The 13,962-nt window shown below is 46.6% G+C and overlaps 1 protein-coding gene across 1 annotated transcript; it reads right to left on the reverse strand.

The window, feature by feature from the left end:
* Positions 1 to 4,181: 4,181 nt before the first annotated feature.
* On the reverse strand, positions 4,182 to 12,300 carry LOC137347842 (zinc finger protein 3-like). The gene is made up of 3 exons (XM_068012889.1): positions 11,794 to 12,300; positions 10,759 to 10,880; positions 4,182 to 5,786 (listed from the first exon to the last, which is right to left on the reverse strand). Exon 3 carries the CDS (start codon positions 5,437 to 5,439, stop codon positions 4,348 to 4,350), a length of 1,092 nt encoding a protein of 363 aa, XP_067868990.1. The 5' UTR covers positions 5,440 to 5,786; positions 10,759 to 10,880; positions 11,794 to 12,300; the 3' UTR covers positions 4,182 to 4,347.
* Positions 12,301 to 13,962: the final 1,662 nt, after the last annotated feature.

Genomic DNA, 13,962 nt, shown 5'->3' on the forward strand with positions numbered 1-13,962 from the left:
CGCCCTGCCCTCGTCTATCCTCTTGGTCACCTCCTCAAAAAACTCAATCAAATTCATGAGACATGATTTCCCACGCACAAAGCCATGCTGACTATCCCTAATCAGATCGTGCCTTTCCAGATGCACATAAATCCTGTCTCCCAGAATCCCTTCCAATAACTTTCCCACCACTGATGTAAGGCTCACTGGCCTATAGTTCCCTGGCTTATCCCTGCTGCCCTTATTAAATAAAGGCACAACATTAGCTATCCTCCAGTCTTCCGGTACCTCACCCGTGGCTAACGATGATACAAAAATCTCTGCCAGGGCCCCAGCAATCTCCTCCCTTGCTTCCCAGAGCATCCTAGGATACACCTGGTCAGGCCTTGGGGATTTATCCTTCTTAATGCGCTTCAAAACCTCCAACACCTCCACCTTTGTAATGTTGATATGCTCCAGAACTCACTCGCTCCGTAACCTTCTCCACAGTAAATACGGACGAGAAATATTCATTTAAGCCCATTTCCCGTGGCTCCACAGATTACCACACTGATCCTGAAGGGGACCTACTCTCTCCCTAGCTACCCTTTTACTCTTAATATACTTATAGAATCTTTTAGGATTCTCCTTTATCTTATCTGCCAGGGAAATCTCATGGCCCCTTTTCACCCTAATTTTCTTAAGTGTAGTCCTACATCCCCTATACTCCTCGAGGGACTCGCTCGATCTCAGCTGCCTATACCTGACATATGCCTCCTTCTTTGTCCTGACCAGACCCTCAATTTCCCTCGTCAACTAAGGTTCCCTAAACTTGCCAGCCCTGCCCTTCCATCTAACAGGAACATGCCGGCCCTGAACTCTTCATATCTCTCTTTTAAAAGCCTCCTACTTGCCAGACGTCCTTTTACCTGTAAACAGCCTCTCCCATTCAACTTTTGAGAGTTCCTGTCTGATGCCATCGAAATTAGCCTTCCCCCAATTTAGGACTTCAACCTGAGGACCAGTCCTACCCTTTTCCATAACTATCTTGAAGCTAATAGAGTTATGGTCACTGGTCCCAAAGTTCTCCCCCATTGACAATTCAATCACCTGCCCATCCTCATTTCCTCCGAGGAGGTCGAGTGTAGCCCCTTCTCTAGTAGGGCCATCCACATACTGCTTCAGAAAACTATCCTGGACACAATGAACAAATTCTTCCCCATCTGATCCCTTAGCACTAAGGCAGTCCCAGTCAATATTAGGGAAGTTAAAATCACCTACTATTACAACCCTATAATTCCTACACCGATCTGTGATTTCCCTACATATATGCTCCTCCACTCCCCTCTGACTATTGGGGGGCCTATCGTATAATCCCAAAATGATCACCCCTTTCTTATTTCTAAGTTCTACCCATATGGCCTCACTGGACGTTCCCCCCGGGATATCCTCTCTAAGTACTGCCGTGATGTCCTCCCTAATCAATAGTGCAACTCCCCCTCCTCTCTTACCTCCACCTCTGTCACGCCGGAAGGATCGGTACCAGATTGAGCTGCCAGCCCTGCCCATCCCTCAACCACGTTTCCGTAATAGCTATAATATCACAATCCCATGTACCGATCCATGCTCTGAGTTCATCTGCCTTACCTGTAAGGCTTCTTGCATCAAAGTTAATGCAGTTTAGCCTAACACACCTTCCACGCTCCCTGTCCTGCCCCTGCCCGGCCTGCCTACTGGACTTGCTTGCTTTAACCTCTACATTTGCCTCAACTCTCTCATCTGAGAGACTATTACTTTGGGTCCCTCCACCCCCCCTCCCCCCGCAAGACTGGTTTAAACCCTCCCGAGTAGTACTAGCAAACCTCCCCGCAAGGATATTGGTCCCCCTCCAGTTTAGATGCAACCCGTCCTTCTTGTACACGTCACCTCTGCACCAGAAGAGATCCCAATGATCCAAGTAGCTGAAGCCCTCCTGCCTGCACCAGCTCTTCAGCCACGCATTCATTTGCCGAATCCTTCTATTCCTACCCTCACTAACACGTGGCACAGGGAATAATCCTGAGATTACAACCCTAGAGGTCCTGCTTTTTAACCTTCTGCCTAACTCCCTAAATTCACTTTGCAGGACCTCATCTCTCTTCCTGCCTATGTTGTTCGTACCAATATGGACCACAACCTCTGGCTGCTCACCCTCCCCTTTCAGAATGTCCTGCAGCCCCTCCGAGACATCCTTGACCCTTGCACCAGGGAGGCAACATACCATCCTGGAGTATAGTTTGTGGCCACAGAAACGCCTATCTGCACCCCTTACGATAGAATCCCCCATCACTATAGCTCTTCCAACCCTTTTCCTCCCCTGCTGTGCAGCAGAGCCCTCCGTGGTGCCACGAACTTGGCTGTTGCTGCTTTCCCCTGGGAGGTCATCCCCCCCAACAGTATCCAAAGCGGTGTATCTGTTTGAGAGGGGGATGGCCACAGGGGACTCCTGCACTACCTGCCTGCGCCTACTACTCCATCTGGTCGTCACCCATCCCTTTTCTGCCTGTGCAGCCATTACCTGCGGTGTGACCACCTCGCTAATCGTGCTATCCATGACGATCTCAGCATCGTGGATGCTCCACAGTGAATCCACCCGCATCTCCAGCTCCGTAATGCGAGTAACCAGTAGCTGCAGCTGGATACACTTCCTGCACACATGGTCGTCAGGGACACTGGAAGCCTTCCTGATTTGCCACATAGCGCAGGAGGAGCATATCACGGGGCTGAGCTCTCCTGCCATGACTTACCGTTAGGTTAATTAGTTATCCCTTAATTAAAAAATACTAATTACATTAGGGGCCTTGTTCTACCCACTTCAATCTAAAGTCCTTTAAAGAAAAACACTTTAGTAGTACTCACCTTATCACCAGAGGTTTTTTTTCCAACAAATAAAACTTTTCCCTTTATTTTTTAAGATATTCTAACAGCTGCTACTCATCAACCAATCACCTTGCATGACGTCACCGTTTGCCTTTTTTTTCAAAACTCCAGCGCATTGGAAGAGCTCCTCTCCGCTCCCTGAAGGTAAGAGACTGGGCCTCGATCCTCGGGTCGATTTATAGGCTCCGCTGCCGGCGTTCTCCCCACAGGTCCACTCTGCTCCCAGAAGTTAAGAGGTATTCAGATACAAAGCCTTTTGTTTTGTCTTTTTGCTATCTTTGTAACATCTAGTCTTGACTGTTGGCGAGGTGTTAGTCATGGCTCAGTGGTTGTATTCTCATCTGAGTCAGTAGGTTGTGGATTCAAATCCATATCCAGAAACTGGAGCACAAAATCTAGGCTGATTTTGCAATGCAGCATTGAGTGGGTGCTGTACTGTCAGAGGTCCCGTCTTTCACGTGACACCTCATCTGCTCACTCATACAGATGCAAACGATTGCATAAAGTTATTTTGAAGAGTAGGGGTGTTCTCCCCAGTGCTGCCAATATTTATCACTCAACCAACATCACAAAAAAAGATTCTGCGGTCATAGCCACCTTTCTGTTTGTGGGACTTTGCTGTTTTCCTGCTGTATTTCCAACATTAAAAGAAGGACTTGCATTTATATAGCACATTTCATGACCCCAGTATGTTCCAAAGCATTTTACAGCCAATGAAGTACTTGTGAAGTGTCATCACTGTGGTAATGTAGGAAATACAGCAGATAATTTGCACACAGCAAGTTCCTACAAACAGCATTGTCATAATGAGCAGATCATCCATTTTACTGATGTTGATGAAGGGATAAATATTGACCAGGACACCGGAGATAACTCTCCTGCTCTTCTTTGAAATAGTGCCATGGGATCTTTTACATCTACTTGCAGGAGAATACAGGGCCTTAGTTTAACGTTCCATCAAACAAACAGTCAGCACCTCTGACCATGCAGCACTCCCTCAGCATTGCACCGGAGTGTCAACCTTGATTTTTGTTCTCAAGTCTTGGAGAAAACTTGAAGCCACAACCTTCTGACTCAGAGGTGAGTGTTACCCACTGAGTCACAGCTGCCAACAGCACTGAGTACACATCAAAAGAACGTAATTAGCTGTAAAACACTATGGGACATCCTGAAGTGGTGAAAGGCACTATACAAATACAAGTCTTTCATTAACAAAGGAGGAAAAGCCCAAAAATGGAACAGTCAGTAACAGAACATCAATCTCCTCTTATCTTTAGAGAAATCAAGGACTCGAACACTGTGTGTTTGATGCAAAGCTGATTTCTTTGACATGTATCCAGAATATTAAACTCCAACCAAGTTACAGGGATTATTAACATCAATGAAATAAACCCCAACTGTTAGAATGAACATGGTTCAGTCCTGGATGTGATTAACAGCAGCAATAACAGCAGAATCCAATCCCTGCAATCACTTGTGAACTCGCTGGTGCCTCAGCAGATGGGATGACTGAGTGAATCCCGTCCCACACTCGGAGCAGGTGAACGGCCTCTCCCCAGTGTGAACTCGCTGGTGTGTCAGCAAGTTGGATGATATAGTGAATCCCTTCCCACACACAGAGCAGGTGAATGGCCTCTCCTCAGTGTGAGTGCGCTGGTGTCTCAGCAGGTGGGATGACTGAGTGAATCCCTTCCCACACACAGAGCAGGTGAACGGCCTCTCCCCAGTGTGAACTCTGTGGTGTGTCAGCAGGGTGGATGACTGAGTGAATCCCTTCCCACACATGAAGCAGGTGAACGGCCTCTCCCCAGTGTGAGTGTGTTCATGTTTCATCAGATCATTTCTGCTTTTAAAGCTCTTCTCACAGTCAAAACATTTAAAAGGTCTCTTTTCAGAATGAACAAGTTGGTGTTCAGCGAGGTGGGATAACTGAGTAAATCCCTTCCTACACTCAGAACAGGTGAACGGTCTCTCCCCAGTGTGAACTCGTTGGTGTGTCAGCAGGTGGGATGACCGAGTGAATCCCTTCCCACATTCGGAGCAGGTGTACGGCCTCTCCCCAGTGTGAATGCGTTGGTGTTTCATCAGATCATCTTTGCGTTTAAAGCTCTTCTCACATTCAGAACATAAAAAACATCTATCAGAATTAACTCGTTGGTGTTTCAGCAGGTGGGATGACCGAGTGAATCCCTTCCCAACCTCAGAGCAGATGAACGGCCTCTCCCCACTGTGACTGCATTGGTGTGTCAGAAGATCCTTTTTGCTTTTAAAGCTCTTCTCACATTCAGAACATGCAAAACATCTCTCATCAGAGTGAACAAGTTGGTGTCTCAGAAGATGAGATGACTGAGTGAATCCCTTCCCACACACAGAACAGGCAAACGGCCTCTCCCCAGTGTGAATGCGCTGGTGTCTCAGTAGGAGTGATGACCGACTGAATCCCTTCCCACACCTAGTGCAGGTGAACGGCTTCTCCCCAGTGTGACTGCGTCGATGAACTTCCAGCCGAGATGGGTAATTGAATCCCTTGCCACAGTCCCCACATTTCCACGGTTTCTCCATGGTGTGGGTTTCCTTGTGTCTCTCCAGGTTGGATGATCAGTTGAAGCCTCATCTACACACAGAATACATGAATTGTACGGTGTTTTCAGGCTGTGTAACTGGTAAAAGCTCTTTCCACAGTCAGCGTATTGGAACACTCTCACTCGGGTGTGTGTGTCTCGGTGCTTTTCCAGTCACACTGATGTTTGAAATCTTTTTCCACAAACAGAACAGACAAACATTTCTCCTTCCACATTCAAAGGCTGATGATATTCAGGTCCTGATGAATTGAGTCACTCTGTCAGATCTTGAGTTTCCCATCTGTAAATCCTCCCCTCTAGTACCCTGTTGTCATGCTCGGCACCCGCCTGCCAAGAATGAGCCACATTAATTTTGTCATGAACATTGATTTTAAACTGTTACTAGAGTGAAGAAAGGACTTGTTAAACAGATCAGCTGTGGCTGGAAAAGACATTTGAATATTAACAGACACTGCTTGGAAGGACAAAGGGCCATTCCCCCATAATGGACCTTGATCACCAGGTATTGTGTGTAAGAGGAGTATTCCAGAGACTGCTAAGGTGATACAATCCAAGACGTGATCAGACCAGTTAGTCACATGACCTGCTTGGCAACCTGGGTTTTTCTGAATTGTACAGTTTGAGCTCAGTGTGTCTGTTTGCTCCTGGACTGAGACGATCTCTCCTGTCTGCTCCCATCTCTTTCTCACAAGCCTCTGAATCCACTGAAGACACATGAACCCCAAGAGAGAAAAATCTCCTACATCGAACAAGGTTTAAGAAGAATACTGGGCCCCAAAGAAAAGCAAGATTTACCTACAATCAAGGACTCTACAGTGAACTCAAAGAACCGTAACAAAAACTTTTCAGATATTGCCTGAAACTTTTCCACTTTTTTTTTTTCTTCTGCTCTTTTCTGTCTCTAGTTGCATGTGTTTATCACATATGCATGCTAGCGTGGGCGAGTCATGTATCCAAAGGCATCAACCGAATCAGAGTTTAAGTTTAATAAATTTAAATCTTTCTTCTTTAAACATAAGAAAACCTGTTTGTGCTGGATTTTTTGCCTTATTATTGGAAAGCAGTGAACAAGGACTCACCAAGGGGGAGCTAAAAACACTATGTGTTTATAGTTAAACCGTATTACAGTAAGACCAGGTGAAGGCTGAAAGGGAACCCTAGACCTCTTTCTCATCTGGTCATAACACTGTAAAAAGAATGTTCAAAAGCCACCATTGTCAGTACAGGATAGAAATTCAGAACAGAATATTCTAGTTTCTATAGAACATTCTTTCCTCTCTTGTTCCCCCAAACATGTGGTCCATTCAAACTAAAAGAAACCAAAATATGCAAGAAAGTCACAACAAAAGCAAAGGGAATCTTCCCAACTAAACCAGAATATTATTACCAGTGTCTATGAGACACTCTGTACCCTGAGGTGCCCACCGGTCATGAACGTTATCAAGCATGCTCCATCTCTAGAGCCACCCAAGCACGGACAAGACCACGGAAGAGAAGTCGACAGCCAGAGTGACACCCTCACTCCCAACATGGTCCCTGCACATCCTAGTCCCAGACATTGATGTTTTAACTAGGCACAAGAACAGGTCCAGGAGAAGATCCTCCGACTTATCCACCCCACCTCCCCCCCTCTACATCGAACGACCAAAGATTAGGGGAGTGGGGCTAAAGTGTAACTAAGGCTTTTGATAAGGTCCCACATGGCAGACTGCTCATGAAGGTAAAAGCGGAAAAGTGGATCCAAAATTGGCTCAGAGGTAGGAAGCAAAGGGTAATGGTTGAGGGGTGTTTTTGTGACTGGAAGGATGTTTTTAGTGGTGTTCCACAAGGCTCAGTACTGGGTCCCTTGCTTTTTGTGGTTTATATCAAGGAGTTGAACTTGAATGAAGGGGGTATGATTAAGAAGTTTGCAGCTGATCAAAAAATGACTCTGTGGTTGACAGTGAAGAAGAAAGCTGTACTGCAGGAAGATAGCAATGGACTAGTCAGGTGGGCAGAAAATGTTAAATGGAATTCAACCGGAGAAGTGTGTGGTAATGCATTTGGGGAAAGCAAAAAAGGCAAGGGAATACACGGTAAATAGTAGGATACTGAGAAATGTAGAGGAAGAAAAGGACCTTGAAGTGCATGTCCACAGATCCCTGAAGGTGACTGTGCACAGGTAGATAAGGTGGTCAAGAAGGGTTAGGGTTAGGGGATACTTGCCTTTATTAGCCGGGGCACATAGTACAAAAGCAGGGAGGTTATGCTGGAACTGTATAAAACACTGGTTATGCCACAGCTGGAGTACTGCAGTTCTGGTCACCACAATATAGGAAATATGTGATTATACTAGAAAGGGTACAGAGGAGATTTATGAGGATGTTGCCTGGACTGAAGAATTTTTAGTGACGAGGATAGATTGAATAGGTGAGGGTTATTTTCTTTGGAACAGAGGAGGTTGAGGGTAGACTTAATTGTATAAAATTATGAGGGGTCCGGATACAGTGGATAGGAAGGACCTATTCCCCTTGGTTGAGGGGTCCATAACCGGGGGCATAGATTTAGAGTAAGAGGTAGGAGGTATAAAGGGGATTCGAGGGGGGGATCCGGAACTCACTGCCTGGGAGGGTGGTAGAGGCAGAAACCCTCATAACATTTTAAAAAAATACTTGGATATGTACTTGAACTGCTCTAACCTATAAGGCTACAGATCAAGAGCTGGAAAGTGGGATTAGGCTGGATGGCTTCTTTTCGGCCGGCATGGACACAATGGGCTCCTTCCATGCTGTGCATTTCTATGATGCTAAGTTGAGGAGCAGTTCCTTCGAGTAACTATACAGGGACTGCAGCCTCTCATACTGAATATATCCATGGCCCATGGACTCTAGGCTGTTATTCCACCGTCTGTCTCTGCCACCTGCACTGGACATGCTCAGAGCACAGCCCGATCCCGCGCCGGGACACTGGGCTCCTGTAGTCATTGATAGGGGACTTACTTGCCCAGGACTCCCTGCAGGTCATTAGTCAGCCACTGAAAACTCTAATTGTTGAATGGATGACTGTTTTTGTGTAATCCCATGGAGATTGGGGCTGGAGAGGCAATGAATGAAATTATTAAATAAATTATACAGAAAACAGAGTGCCCGGGCCATCAACTATGGTGAGAAGTACAATGGGACTTCAGTTCATTACCTACATTTGGACTTTGGAATTAGAGGGATATTTTCGCAATTTGCAGATGACACCAAATTGGGTGGTAGAACTAATAATGTGGAGGACTGCACTGAAATCCAGGAAGACAAACAGGCTGGCAGACTGGACAGATAAATGGAAATGAAATTCAACATAGTGAAATGTGAGCTTTTGGGAGGAGGAATAAGAATTAGAATGTAAGAAATTAAATGGAGCAGACAGCAAGGAGAGCCACATAAATCACTAAAAGGAGCAACACCAGCCGACAAGAGAGCAAAGAAAGAGTTGATGTTCTTTTCTAGAGAAATACACTGCAACAGCAGGGAGGGAGTGTTAAATTTATAGAGAACCTCGTTTAGAAGAACCGAGAGTAGTTTTGGTCTCCATATTAAAAAAAGGATATTGAAGCAGTGAAGAAAGTGCAGAATAGATTTACAAAGATGTCACCAGAGAGGATGTTACTGTCCAGCAAGATTGAGCAGGCTGGGGCTCCTTTCTCTGGAAAAGAGAAGACTAGGAGGAGATCTGATAGAGGTCTTTAAAATTATCAGCAAGTCAGAACAAGCGGGCAGCAATATAAGACAGACATTAACAGGTCAAATAGAGAACTTGAGGAATTTTTCTACTCAGAGAGTGGTGAGAATGTGGAACTTGCTGCCAAGTGGAGTGGGTTGAAGCAGATAGCAATGTGTTTAAGGAGAGGCTTAATACATTTATGAGGGAGAAGGGAATAGAGGGACGTAGGGTGGGATGAGGTAATTAGATTGGGAGGAGGCTCATGTGGATTATGAACACCAACAAAGACTAGTGGGGCTGTAATTCTGTGCATATACAGCAGGGGTGGGTTAATCTTTAAACTGACATGCCCAGGAATGGATTAATGCTCAGGTTTACATGGCCCAGGAGTGGATTAATGCTCAGATTTACTGGGCCCAGGAGTGGATTACCTGGCCCAGGGATGGATTAATGCTCAGGTCTATAGGACCCAGGGCTGTATTAATGCTCAAGCTTACAGGGTCTGTGGTGGATTAATGAAAAGGTCTCAGTCTATGTTTTAGACTATGCCCACTAGTTCTGGATTCCCCAACCAACGGAAATAGTTTCTCTCCATTTACCCCATCAGTTCCACTTAATAGCTTGAAAACTTTGATGAAATCACCCCTTAATCTTCTAAATTCGAGGACTACAACTTTCAGTGAGCTGATGCATTCTGGCAGAAGGGATAGGGAGAGGCAATATATACTTAATGACAGTTATAAACAGTGTGCAGGGACAGAGGGACCTGAGGATTCATGTTCATAGATCTTTGAAGGTGGCAGGGCATACTGAGAGTGTAGCTGGCAAAGTATTTGGGATCTTGGGCCTCATAAATCATGGTTTTGAATGCAGAAGCAGGGAAGTTATGCTGAACCTTTATAAAATTCTGGTTAAGTCCCAACTAGAGTACTGGTCTGGTCACCACACTCTAGGAAGGATATGAAGGTCCTTGCGAGGGTGCAGTGTGGAGAAGCTGGGGTGTTTCTCCTTGGCACAAAGGAGATTGAGGGGATATCTGACCGAGGTGTTCAAAATTAGAAAAAGTAACCAATGAAAAGCTGTTCCCATTAGCTGATTGGACAAGGACTAGGGGACATAGATTATGGTTTTGGGCAGCAGACACAAGAGGGATGTGAGGAAGAACATATTTTACACAGTGAGTGGTAATCATCTGGAATTCCCAGCCGATGAGGATGGTGGAAGCAGAGACAATGATTTCAAAAGGAAATTGGACGGGCAGTTGAGGGAAATAAACCTGCAGGACTACAGGAATAAAGTCGTGGAATGGAATTGACTGGATTGCCCTACAGAGAGCTGGTATGGAATCAAAAAGCTGAATGGCCTCTTTCTGTGCCATAACGACTCTGACTCATTTCTGTAATCTCTCCTCGTAATTTAACCCTTGGAGTCCAGATATCATTCAGGTAAATCTACGCTGTACTTCCTCCGAGGTTAATATATCCTTCCCAAGGTGTGATGCCCAGAACTGAACACAGTACTCCAGGTGTGGTCTAACCAGGGCTTTGTGTATCTCGGTGCTTTTCCAGTCACACTGATACAAAAATCTTTTCCCACAGACAGAACAAACCTTTTGCCTTCCACATGAAAAGGCTGATGATATTCAGGTCCTGATAAATCGAGTGACTTTGTCTGATCTTGATGTGTTGTTTGGTTTGAGTTTCCCATCTGCAAATCCTCCCTTTCCAATACCTGTAAAAGGAGGTTACAAAAGTGACCACTGGTAGTTCAGCATAGAAATTCAGAAGAGACAAACACTTCTCTTGGTTTGAGTTTGCTGTGCGTAAATCCTCCCATTCTAAGCCCCTGTAAAAGGAGTTTACAAAAGCCATCACTGTCAGTCCAGGATAGAAATTCACAACATTCTCTCCTCCTGCTTCCTGGCCCAGGATGGCCGCACATGCGCCCTGCTGCACATCGGCCCCGAGAAAAATGACAGCAAGTCGAGGGACGTCCTCGTGGGATGTTCCTGGACCTGGCCAAAGTGGCCATCAACAGGTCCAGGCAGCGGGCAGTTGAGGTGGTCATCTAGGCAGACTATCTGCCTCTCTTCTGTGGCTACGTCTGTGCCTGGGTGTCCCTGGAGAGAGAGAGCACACAGTGTCGCCAGTACACTTGAGGCCATCCGCGACCAGTGGGCAACAGAGCGGAGTGTATCATGACCACGAGGAATGACATTTTAGTTTTTACCACGTTACTAGTGCCCCTCCCTTAAGTTACTGATGCAACAAAAAAGCTCTGCACAGGTGATCATGGATCAACTTCCACATCACACACCCACCCCAATACAAACTGGTTCTTAATTGGTCCATATGTGTTTCTCGATTCCATTCTGTGAACGCCTGCAGTAAAACAAAAGCAAAATACTGCAGATGCTGGAAATCTGAAATAAAAGGAGAAAATGCTGGAAATACTCAACAGGTCAGACAGCATCTGGGGAGAGAGAAATAGAGTTAACGTGCCAGGCACATCAAGCAGCCACAGTCTGGAACTCGGAGTGGACGAAGGAGGAAGAATGAGGAGAGGCAATATAGTCCAACACTCACAGCAACCTACAATCCACCTACATTACTGGGATAGGGAGACAGAGTTTAGAAACACTCACCAACACGACTCCAGTAAAACATCCCAGGAGGAAAAGGGGGAGCAGTGTGTGTACCTGCCCTGATATCCCCCTCCCCAGGCCTGTCAGTCAAACCCCCCACTCCTCCCAGTCCACAGCTCAGCCTAGCAGCTTCCTGCACCTTGATCCAACCCTGCCCCGGTGTGGCCCAGTCCAAGGGGAGTCTTTGTGGAGCCGGGGAGGGGGGAACTCCTGCCCTGTGCTGTGTCCCAAATGGTTCCTCCCCCAGACCGCTTTATAACTGAGCTAAGTTTCCTTTAAAGTTTTGTCCTTTGATATTAGTTTATTGATCTTTAGTTCCTCCAAAAGAGCTGCAAAGCTGGCGGCCGTTAACCCCGGATCTGTTACCGGGAGAAGCCCCACTCGGTACAAACACGGGACTGGGAGCTTCTTATTGGGGTTGTTGAGGCCTACACCGAGTGTGACTGAACACTCTCCGCCCACCGCCACTTCCTGGCTGCAGATGCGACACATTAGCGTCTGTCCAGCACGTCACTCGTAAGGCGCATGCTCCAAACGCTGTTGCACACTACGCATGCACTAAACACATGCTCCCGCCCCGCGACCTCTCATCTGACAGTTCACAATGCCCGGGTGATTGACGGCAGGTCCCGACTAATCGCAAGAGGGGGCGGGACTGCAGCATTCGTGCGACACCACCCACGCCTTGCCGGCAGCCCCGCCCCTCGCTCGTTCCGATTGGTTGGAGGACCCACCATCCGCACGGTCTTCCAGCCCCATACCTTCTCTTCCTATTGGTCCAGAACTGCCGTCAATCAGCCGGGCGGTATGCGCTGAGCATGCGCAGCCGTCAAAGGTTGAGGGAGAGAGCGCGGTTCCAGTGGGTGAGAGGAAGGTGGGTTAATAAAGCCTACAGCTCGCAGGCTGCAGATACACCGGGTGCGGGGCCAGGAGATAATCTAAACAGCGAGATCACAACAAACAACAAGATGAACCCCCAAATAAAAGCAAAATACTGCGGATGCTGGAAATCTGAAACAAAAACAAGAAATGCTGGATTCACTCAGCAGGTCTGGCAGCATCTGTGGAAAGAGAAGCAGAGTTAACGTTTCGGGTCAGTGACCCTTCTTCGGAACTTCGCAAGATGAACCCCCAGCCGCGGCTTCCACCGCTTCCCTCTGGTTCGAATCTCAACAAAGAGCCGAAACTGTCCCAAAATCCAGGAGAGGCAGGGAGCGTCTCTAAATGGGGGCGAAAAGACGACTGGTTAGGGAGCATCTGCTAATGGAGAAGAGGGATCCAGGCAGGGGGCGTTTCTGAATAGAGGAGAAATAGAGACTCGTCAGGGAGAGTCTGTAAATGGAGAAGAAATGGGCTTTATCACCACCCTGCTTCCCTCAATCCTGCTGGAACTGTGAGTGTTCCATAAAAAGTAGCATTGTCTGTTCTGAATTTCTATCCTGTACTGACAGTGATAACTTTTATAAACTCCTGTTACAGGGTATTGGAAGGGAAGGGTTTACGGACAGGAAACTCAAGCCGATGATCATATCAAGATCTGACAGTCACCTGATTCTCTGAATATCGTCAACCTTTGAATGTGGAAGGAGAAATGTTTGTCTGTTCTGTCTGTGGGAAAAGATTTCAAACATCAGTGTGACTGGAAAAGCAGTGAGACGCACACCCAAGTGAGAGTGTTCCAGTGCACTGACTGTGGAAAGAGCTTTAACCAGTTACACCGCCTGAAAATACATTGCACCATTCATAGTGGGGAGAAACTGTACACTTGTTCCGTGTGTGGACGATCGTTCAACATGGAGAGACACGAGAACACCCACACCATGGAGAAATTGTGGAAATGTGGGAAGGGATTCAATTACCCATCCAAGCTGGAAACACATCAGCGCAGTCACACTGGGGAGAGACCGTTCACCTGCTCCGTGTGTGGAAAAGGTTTCATTCGGTTGCAACACCAGCTGATACACCACCATGTTCACACTAATAAGAGACCTTTTTAATGTTCTGACTGTGAGAAGAACTTTAAAAGCAGAAACAATCTTGCTTTTGAATGCCTCCCATTTGTTTGCCACTAATTTTCCTCATGATTTTGAACACCTCTATCAAATCTCCTCTCAACCTTGGCTTCTCTAAGGAGAAAACTCCATCTTCCCCAATCTGTCCTCGTAACAG

This window comes from Heterodontus francisci, chromosome 32 (assembly GCF_036365525.1).
Source record: "Heterodontus francisci isolate sHetFra1 chromosome 32, sHetFra1.hap1, whole genome shotgun sequence".
Classification (NCBI taxonomy): domain Eukaryota; kingdom Metazoa; phylum Chordata; class Chondrichthyes; order Heterodontiformes; family Heterodontidae; genus Heterodontus; species Heterodontus francisci.